This window comes from Mus caroli, unplaced genomic scaffold (genome assembly GCF_900094665.2).
Source record: "Mus caroli unplaced genomic scaffold, CAROLI_EIJ_v1.1 scaffold_12954_1, whole genome shotgun sequence".
Classification (NCBI taxonomy): Eukaryota; Metazoa; Chordata; class Mammalia; order Rodentia; family Muridae; genus Mus; species Mus caroli.
Window position 1 is genome coordinate 11,583 of NW_018390655.1, and position 10,769 is coordinate 22,351.

At 36.6% G+C, this 10,769-nt stretch overlaps 1 protein-coding gene across 1 annotated transcript; it reads left to right on the forward strand.

The window, feature by feature from the left end:
• The first annotated feature begins 9,194 nt into the window (after nucleotides 1-9,194).
• On the forward strand, nucleotides 9,195-10,127 carry LOC110288748 (olfactory receptor 150-like). Its single transcript, XM_021155010.2, has one exon. It carries the CDS (start codon nucleotides 9,195-9,197, stop codon nucleotides 10,125-10,127), a length of 933 nt encoding a protein of 310 aa, XP_021010669.1.
• Nucleotides 10,128-10,769: the final 642 nt, after the last annotated feature.

A 10,769-nucleotide genomic window follows, 5' to 3' on the forward strand; every position in this document is an offset into this window, starting at 1 on the left:
ATATAATATATCCCTTTATATGTTTATAATTTTAAAATTAAAATACATTTATGTTATATTACAATTTTATATTACATAATCTATAATTATACCATTATAAGAATTGGTGTGGTCTTCTCTGGGGCAAACTATTTCTCCCAGTCAGCATTTCATAATTAACTGTTCTGGTTCTTTGTGTAGAGTTGAAGCCTCATGGCTTTCCTCAGTCCACTTGACATGTCTATTATTGGTTTCCTTATTCAGCTCATGTTTAGGCAGCCATCCTCATTGTTAATGGAGACAAAAATAAGAGATTTGTTAAATACATAAACTCTATTTTATAGAAAGTAATATACCACCACCTCTGAGTTTGACTTTAACAATACCAATCTCTAGATATGCTTAAGCTTTTCTACAAAAATACGGAATTGGTCCAGAATGGGTATGCTTTTGTGTTACAGGACATAGCTAGCTGGAGACTTAGAAGAAAACAATTAAGGAGCAGTAAGTCCGTTCCATCCAGCATTGCATGTTACAAGCAGTGCTACTCCAGAGTCTTTTGTATGACATTGTGTCAGTGTGTTTTCTAGTCTTATAAATGTTTCTTAAGTATTGAAGTTCCTTGGACATGAGATAACTGCTTTACCTTTTCAAGAGATCTCAGTTTTCTGAAAGTTTTGTGCTATTTTAAAACCCCACCAGTAATATAAATAATTTATTTGCATCTTTTCCAGCAGTTGCCATTTTTTTCTTCTTCATTTTTATTAATATTTAAAAACTTTTTTGTTGGATATTTTATTTATTTACATTTCAAATGTTTTCCACTTTCCAGGTCTCCCCTGTGGAAACCCCCTATCCTGTCCCCACTACCCTGCCTCTATGAGGGTGCTCCTGCACCCAACCACTCCTCTCTTTCCGCCCTAGCATTCCCCTATATTGGGGCATCAAACACCCTCAGGCCCAAGAGCCTCTCCTCTCACTGATATCCAGAAAGGCCATCTTCAGCCACTTATGTGGCCAGAGCCATGGTTCCTTCAATGTGTACTCTTTGGTTGGTGGTCAAGTCCCCAGGAAACCTGGGAGGTCTGACCAGTTGTTTATGGGGCACTGTTGCTTGCCACATAAGGCTGCAAACCCCCTCAGCTCCTTCAGTCCCTTCTCTAACTCCTCTATTTGGGATCCCACACTCAGTAAAACCTCTGTATTTGTCAGTTTCTGGCAGGGCCTCACAAGAGACAGCCATATCAAGCTTCCTTCAGCAAGGACTTTCTGGAATCCACGATAGCATCCAGGTTTGGTGAGTGTATAAAAGATGGATCCTCAAGTGGGGTAGTCTCTGGATGACCTTTCCTTCAGTCTCTGCTCCACATTTTGTCTCCATATTTCCTCCTGTGAGTATTTTGTTCCCCCTTCTAAGAAGCACTGAACCATCCATATTTTGGTCTTCCTTCTTCTTGGGCTTCTTACATTCTGTAAATTGAATCTTGAGTATTTCAAAATATTGGACTAACATCCACTTTATCAGTGAGTGCATACCCTGTGTGTTCATTGGTGACAGAATTACTTCACTCAGGATATTTTCAAGCTCCATCCATTTGCATGCAAATTTAATGAAGTCACTGTTTTTAATAGCTGAGTAGTATTCCATTGTGTAAATATACCACAATGGTATATTTTCTATTTCCATTCCTCTGTTGAAGGACACATGGGTTGTTTCCAGTTTCTGGCTATTATAAATAAGGCTGCTCAAATACAGTAGATCATATGTCCTTATTTCATACACGTTGGAGCATCTTCTGGGTATATGCCCAGGAGTGTTATAGCTGGGTTCTCAGGTAGTACTATGTCCAATATTCTAAGGAACCACGAGACTGATTTCCAAAGTGGTTGTACCAGCTTGTAATCCCACCAGAAATCAAGGAGTGTGCCTCATTCTCCACATCCTTGCCAGCATCTTCTTCTGTCACCTGTTTTTTATATTAGCCATTCTGACTGGTGTGAGGTGAAAACTCAAGGTTGTTTCAATTTGCATTAACCTGATGACTGAGGATGTTGAACATTTCTTTAAGTGTTTATCAGTCATTTGAGTTTCCTCAGTTGAGAATTCTCTGTTTAGCTCTGTTCCCCATTTTTAAAAGGGTTATTTGCTTTTCTGGCATCTAACTTCTTGAGTTCTTTGTATATACTGGATATTAGCCCTCTATCAGATGTAGGGTTGGTAAAGATCTTTTCTCAATTTGTTGGTTGCCATTTTGTCTTATTGTCAGTGTCCTTTGCCTTACAGAAGCTTTGCAATTTTATGGCTCCATTTGTCAATTCTTCATCTAGAGCATAAGCCATTGGTGTTCAATTCAGGAAAATTCCCCCTGTGCCCATGTGTTTGAGGTTTTTCCTCACTTTCTCTTCTATTAGATTCAGTGTATATGATTTTATGTTGAGGTCCTTAACCTACTTGGACATGAACTTTGTACAGGGAGACAAGAGTGGGCAAATTTGCATTCTTCTAAATGTATACCACCGGTTGAGCCAGCACCATTTGTTGAGAATGCTTTCTTTTTTCCACTGAATGGTTTTATCTCCTACGTCAAAGATCATGGGTTCATTTCTGGTCTTTAATTCTATTCCATTGATCTTCTTGCCTGTCCCTGTACCAAAACCATGCAGTTTTTTGTTTTCTGTTTTTTTTTTTTTTTTTTTTTTTTTTTGAGGTCATGCTCTGTATTACAGCTTGAGATCAGGGATGGTGATTCCCCAAGTTCTTTTGTTGTTGAGAAAAGTTTTTCACTATACTGGATTTTTTGTTATTTCAAATGAATTTGCAAATTGCTCTTCCTAACTCTATGAAGAATTGACTTGCAATTTTGATGGGGATTGCAATAAATATGTAGATTGCTTTTGGCAAGATGGACATTTTTACTGTATTAATCCTGGCAATCCATGAGCATGGAAGACCCCATCTTCTGAGGTCTTCTTTGAATTGTTTCTTCAGAGACTTGATTTCTTGTCATACCCATCTTTCTCTAGCTTACTTAAAGTCACACCAACATATGTAATATTATTTGTGACTATTGTGAAGGGTGTTGTTTCCATAATTTCCTTCTCAGACTGTTTATCTTTGGGTTAGAGGAAAGATGCTGATTTTTTTTTTTTTTTTTAGTTTGTCCCGGCCCGCAGAACAGTCGAACAGGATGTGAGGAACCACCTGTGGAGAGAATGAAGGGCGAGAAACACGAGGATGGACAGCAAGTCTGATTGATCAAGCTGCCAAATTTTTATTAATCCCAGGCAAGTTTTATGCCCACAGAAGCAGGGTATGGGGTGGGGGAAGACGCAGAATCAATTTCTTTATGGAAGAATGCACTTGTTCCCAAAAGCAGGATATTGTCTAGGTAAAAAGTTTAGCAAGAGAAACAGAACAGAATGGGTTGCTAAGTACCTGTCCACAAGATCTATAGCTATTTGTTCTTAACTGAGGGTAATGCTTTCCCATAGAGGCCTCAACTTTTTCCCACAGAAATCTCAAGTAGGCTACTACTTTTCCACTAAGGCTAAGACTTTGTAAGTAAGCGCTTATGGCTGCCAAGGCAGTTAACATTCAAACAGGGATGCTCCCAACATGAGTTAATTGTATACCTAGCAACTTTGCTGAAGTTGAGTGTCAGGTTTAGGAGTTTTCTGGTGGGATTTTTGGGGTCACTTATGTATACTATCATATTATCTGCAAATAGTGATATTATGACTTCTTTTCAAATTTGTATCCCTTTGACCTCCTTTTGTTGGCTAATTGCTCTGACTAGGACTTTGTGTACTAAATTGAACAGATAGGGAGATAGCGAGCAGCCTTTTAAAGTCCCTGATTTTAGTGGGAGTGCTTCAAGTTTCTCTTCATTTAGTTTGATGTGGGCTACTGGATTGCTGTATATCGTTTTGACAATATATATATCAATTCCTGATCTTTCCAAAACTTTTACCATGAAGAGATGTTGAATTTTGTCGAATGCTTTCTAAGCATCTAATTGAATGATCATGTGTTTTCTTTTTTCTTTGAGTTTGTTTAAGTAGTGGATTACATTGATGGATTTGCATATATTGAACCATCCCTGCATCCCTAAAATGGAGCCTACTTGATCATGATGGATAATCATTTTGATGTGTTCTTGGAATAGGTTTGCAAGAATTTTTTTAGTATTTTGGCATTGATATTCATGAGGGAAATTGGTCTGAAGTTCTCTTTCTTTGTTGGGTCTTTGTGTGGTTTGGGTACAAACATAGTTTGGCTTCATAGAATGAATTAAGTAGTGTTCCCTCTGTTTCTGTTTTGTGGAATAGTTTGAACAGTATTAGGTGTTTTTAGAAGGACTGATAGAATGAATTCTGCACTAAACCCATCTGGTCCTGGACATTTTTTGATTGGGAGACATTTAATGACTGCTTTTATTTTTTTAGGGGTTATGTGACTGTTTAGATTGTTTATCTAATCCTAATTTAACTATGGTATTTGATATCTGTCTAGAAAATTTTCCATTCCATCCAGATTTTCCAGTTTTGTTGAGTATAGGCTTTTGTAGTAGGATCTGATGATTTTTTGGATTTCCTTCGATTCTGTTGTTTTGTCTCCTTTTTCATTTCTGATTTTGTTAATTTGGATACTGTTCCTGTCTAGTTAGTGTGGCTAAGAGTTTACCTATCTTGTTGATTTTCTCAAAGAACCAGGGCCTGGTTTTATTGATTCTTTGTATAGTTCCTTTTATTTCTATTTGGTTGGTTTCAGCCCTGAGTTTGATTATTTCCTGCCATCTACTCCTCTTGTGTGTATTTGCTTCTTTGTGTTCTACAGCTATCCGGTGCTATGTTAAACTGCTATTGTATGCTCTCTCCTGTTTCTTTTTGAGGGACTCAAAGCTTTGAGTTATTCTCTTAGCACTGTTTTCATTGTATTCCATAAATTTGGTTGTGTTGTACCTTCATTTTCATTAAAATTTAAAGTCTTTAATTTCTTTCTTTATGTCTTCCTTGACCAAGTACTGCATTGTTCAGCTTATTCAGTAGGGCATTGTTCAGCTTCCATGTGTATATGGGTTTCATTTTTTCTGTTACTATTGAAGACCAGCCTTACTCTGTAGTGACCTGATAGGGTACGTGGGATTATTTCATCCTTCTTGGATTTGTTGAAACCTCTTTTGTGACTGATTATATGGTCAGTTTTGGAGACGTCACAATGAGGTGCTGAGAAGAAGATATATCCTTTTGTTTTAGGATGAAATGTTCTATAGATATCTGTTAGATCCATTTTGTCCATAACTTCCATTAGTTTCACTGTGTCTCTGTTTAATTTCTTTTTCCATGATCTGTTCATTGATGAGAGTGGGGTGTTGGAGTCTCCCACTATTATTGTGTGAGGTGCAGTGAATGCCTTGACTTTTAGTAAAGTTACTTTTATGAATGTGAGTGGCCTTACATTTGGAGCATAGATGTTCAGAATTGAGAATTCTTCTTGATAGATTTTTTTTCTTTGATGAGTACGAAGTGTGATTCCTTATCCTTTTTGATAACTTTTGTTTGAAAGTTGATTTTATTCAATATTAGAATGGCTACTCCAGCTTGTATCTAGGGGCTTGCTTGGAAAATTGTTTTATAGATCTTTACTCTGAAGTAGTCTCTGTCTTTGTCCCTGAGGTGCATTTCATGTATGCAGGACAATGTTGGGTCCTGTTTATGTACCTAGTCTTTTAGTCTATGTCTTTTTAGTGGGGAATTGAGTTCTTTGATGCTGAGATATTAAGGAATAGTGATTGTTGCTTCCCCTTATTTTTGAAGTTATTTTTATGTTTGTATAGATATCTTCTTTTGGGTTTGTTGAAAGAGTTCTTTCTTGCTTTTTCTAGGGTGTAGTTTCCCTCCTTTTGTTGGCGTTTTCCATCTATTAAGCTTTGTTGGGCTGGATTTGTGGATAGATATTGTGTAAATTTGGTTTTGTCATGGAATATCTTGCTTTCTCCATATATGGTTTTTGAGAATTTTGACGGGTGTAGTAGCCTGGGCTGGCATTTGTGTTCTCTTAGGGTCTGTATGACATCTGCCCAGGATCTTCTGGCTTTCATAGTCTCTGTTGAGAAGTCAGGTATAATTCTGATAGGTCTGCCTTTATATGTTACTTGACCTTTTTCTACTACTGCTTATAATAGTCTTTCTTTGATTTTTCTTTTTTGTATTTGCTGTTTTGACTTTTATGTGATAGGAGGAATATCTTTTTTTTGTCAAATCTATTTGGAATTCTGTAGGGTTCTTATATGTTTATGGATATCTCTTTTTTTAGGTTAGGGAACATTTCTTCTATAATTTTGTTGAAGATATTTACTGGCCCTTTATGTTGGGAATTGTCACTCTCTTCTATACCTATTATACTTATGTATAGAAGAGATCCTTTGGTCCTCTCATTGTGTTCTAGATTTCCTGCAAGTTTTAGGTTAGAATCTTTGCATTTTGCATTTTCTTTGACTGTTGTGTTAATGTTTTCTATGTTATCTTCTGCACCTGAGATTCTCTCTTTTTTCTCTTGTATTCGGTTGGTGATGCTTCCATCTGTGACTCCTGATCTCTTTTCTAGGTTTTCCATCTCCAGAGTTGTCTTCTTTTGTGATTGTTTTGTTTCTATTTCCATTTTTCGATCCTGGATGGTTTTGCTCAATTCCTTCACAAGTTTGGTTGTGTTGTCCTGCAATTCTTTAAGGGACTTTTCTGTTTCCTCTTTAAAGGCTTCAAGCTGTTTACTTGTGTTCTCCTGTATTTCTTTAAAGACTTTTCTAAAGTCCTCTATCATCATAAGATTTGATTTTAAATCAGAGTCTTGCTATTCTGGTGGGTTTGTGTATCCAGGGCTCACTGTGGTGGGAGAACTGGGTTCTGATAATGCTAAGTAGCCATGGTTTCTGTTGCTTACATTCTTGTTCTTGCCTCTAGCCATCTGGTTATCTCTGGTGTTATCTGTTCTTGCTGTGTATGACTGTGGTTTGCCCTCCTTAAAGCCAATGTGTCAGAACTCCTAGGTGATCAGTTCTCTTTGGGAAGAATTTGGGTATGAACATCTGTGGCCCAGGGGCAGCACTTTGGTGCAGAATGAAACCGGAATGATCCTGTCCCTGTCTGTTCCTAGGTTCTTGTGTCCTGATAGCTCTGGCCAGGTCCTTCTTGGGCCAGGTTTTAAACAGTAGTGATGGTCTCACCTGTACTCACAGGCATGTCAATACTCCTAGGGATCCAGCTCTCTCCTGGCTGTATTTGGTATTGAGAGCTGTAGCACAGGATTAGCTCAGGGCACAAAAGGAACCTGGAAGGACCCTATCCCACGCTGCTCCTCAGTTCCTGTGTCCTGGGGGCTCTGGGTGGGTGCCTCTGAGCAGAGGTGGTGGTCTTACATATGCTCACAGGTGTGTCCACACTCCTGGAACTCTGTCTCTCTCCCAGTGGTATTTGGGTATGGAACATTCTGGCACAGGATCCAGCAGTTACCATTTTATAGTAACCCCTCCAAACAATGTGAAATTTTGTTTCACTTTGGTTTTTATTTAAATGTTTCTAATAATTACTGATGGTTCATATATTTTCAGGTGATCGTTGGTGATTTATGTATTTCAAATAGAAGAGTCATTATTCAAATTATCTCGCTATTTTTATCTAGATTATTTGTATTCTTAAACAATAAGATATAAAAGTTCTTTAATTCTATTCTCCCTAAGATACAATACTGAGATGGGTTTCCCATTGACTGTTATTTTCCATAAGTCTAGCGTATCCTTTAAGGCAGAAACTATTTTCAATTTAATTATGCCCAAATAATTGTTTTTTTGTTTTGGTTATAATCTCTGATTATGCAAATTTATCCAGGAAACTATCACAAATTTCATGGGCATGAAGACCTACTGGTGCATTTTTTTCAAATGTTAAGTTTATCTATTATATTTAATCTTGTTATGAAAAGTAAAAATGTACTTTATTATGTAACTTCATCTATTTGTCCATTGGTTGGAAAATAGTCTTCTCCATTGAATTTTTATGAAATGCATAACTTCAACAACATAAAGATATAGGGTTTCTTTACACATTAATAGTTTGCTTATAGTTCATGGCATACCTGCATCATGAGAATATTGGAATGTTTAGTAAGTTTTCAAATGGGAAATCTTGAAACTCCAAATGTTATTCATTTCCAGGTTTGTTCTGAACATTCCCAGCCACATTGATTTTTCAGTGAATATTATATGATCAATATATTGGTATTGGTAATGAAAGTATCTTGGATTTTCATTAGCATTACACTGAACTATTAAACCAGTTTGGGAAGTATTGCCATTTCACAAGATTGAATCTTGTAATTCATGAAAATGGGATGTTTTTCCATGTATGTAATGATTTAACAATGTTGATAATTTCAAGTGAAATGTTTTATATTTCTTTAATTTATTCTTAAATGTTTTAACACTTTTCATGATATTTCAAGTAATTTTTTTTATGTTTTCTGAGTTTTCTTAATGATCTTTGTTCTCAGTCTATGATGGCTTGTTAAATAAATTACCATGCTATTTTCTTAAGGATTTCTTTGAATTTTATGTATAAAAATTTAATCCATATACATGTAAAGGTATTTTCATTATGTACTTTCAAATTCAGATCCATTTTGATTTGAAGTTTCTACCTGATTACCTTAAGGTAGATTACCTTATGTTGATGAAAGTACAACTTACTTAAGTTGTTCATTGCCTTATGGAGAAAGGTTTTAGGTTGCCACCATTAAGTATAGCAACAGTTGTGGACGTCTGTAGTGGTCTTTTGCCGTTGTGTGAATGCTGCTCTTATTGTAACATAGAAAAAATGTATTTCCCTATAGAGTTATGGGGAGAAGGACAAATGAGTCATGGACACTCCTTAGAAGACTCCACTGAATGCACTGATCACTCTTTCATTGTACATGGAATAAGTCCTAATATTTTCATAGCAAAAAATATACTCACAGACAGAAGTAACTTATCTTTAACTATAACTGGCATGTGTTAAGCAGTCCAATGCTTCAGATTCTAAAATTTAAGATTATCTGTCAGAAAATTGAAGATGCTTACCAAAATGAAAGCTAGAATACTGTTTCACACCTCAGTATATGATAAAAATACTAGATAGTTATTTCATTTTTGTCTCTTTCAACATAGAAAGCAGAGAAGAAAATGTTAAAAGGAAATCTTTCTGAAGTGACTGAGTTCATCCTCGCTGGGTTAACAAACAAACCAGAGCTGCAGCTTCCCCTCTTTCTCCTCTTTCTAGCAATCTATGTGGTCACAGTGGTGGGGAATCTGGGCATGATTATCCTGATATTACTCAGTTCTCACCTTCACACACCCATGTATTATTTCCTCAGCAGTCTGTCCTTCATTGACCTTTGCCAGTCCACTGTCATCATTCCCAAAATGTTGGTGAACTTTGTTACAGTGAAGAACATCATCTCCTATCCTGAATGTATGACTCAGCTCTACTTTTTTGTTACTTTTGCTATTGCAGAGTGTCACATGTTAGCTGTAATGTCATATGACCGCTATGTTGCCATCTGTAACCCCTTGCTTTACAATGCTGTAATGTCCTTTCAAGTCTGTTCCTCAATGATATTAGGGGTATATAGTATAGCTTTGATTGGTGCCACGACTCACACAATCTGCATGTTAAGAGTGCATTTCTGTAAGGCAAATGTAATAAATCATTACTTCTGTGATCTTTTTCCACTCCTGGAACTCCCCTGTTCTGATACTTTTATTAATGAAGTAGTAGTTTTATGTTTCAGTGTTTTTAACATCTTTATTCCCACTCTGACAATTCTAAGCTCTTACATCTTCATCATAGCCAGCATCCTCCGGATTAAATCCACTGAAGGCAGGTCCAAAGCCTTCAGCACCTGCAGCTCACACATATCAGCAGTTGCTATCTTCTTTGGTTCCCTTGCATTCATGTACCTGCAGCCATCATCAATCAGCTCCATGGACCAAGGGAAAGTGTCCTCTGTATTTTATTCCATTGTTGTGCCCATGCTGAATCCCTTGATCTACAGCCTGAGAAATAAGGATGTCAAAGTTGCTCTAAATAAGTTCTTTGAAAGAAAGTTCTTATGAAAAAAGACTGACATTTCTTTACTAACATTCATGTTTAGAGAGATAGCAAACAGTAGAAAGGGATAAGTATAGCTAATGAGGTGAAATTATTGCCATCACTGTTTTGTTTGTTTGTTTGTTTTTTAATGTTGACAAGGGCAGGAGAGTTTTAGTCAATGGGACATATGAAGAACAACATCTATCTGGAATATAGAGAACCATCTGCTTATCATAGCATGCATCACACTAGTCAGTTTGTAAAACTCTCAAAAACCTTCTTTGGAATGATTCTGTTTTATGTATCTAGAACAGTGTTCCTTTTATATGAAATATATTTATCTTATAGCAGAGAATAAATACATTTGGCCCAAATTGTTGATTATCTCAATAGTCTATATATCCAGCAGTTGTAATGAAATATATTTCTAAAGTATTCAGACATTGTGATACCACAAAATAATAAACTTATTAAAAAGTAAAATATGCAAAATATTTTTCCTTCTTTTTTCCCCCTCACTTTACATGCTGATCGCTGTCCATCTCCAGGTCATTCCCTTCCACTATCCATCCCCCTAATAATTCCCTACCCTTCTCCTCTAAGTTGGTGGAGGCCACCCCTGGGTGTCCTCCTGCCCTGGCACATCAAGTTTCTGTGGTTTTAGG

Bases quoted from the DNA above. Each gene is read 5' to 3' on its own strand.
- LOC110288748 (XM_021155010.2), top strand. From the start codon at position 9,195: ATGTTAAAAGGAAATCTTTCTGAAGTGACTGAGTTCATCCTCGCTGGG.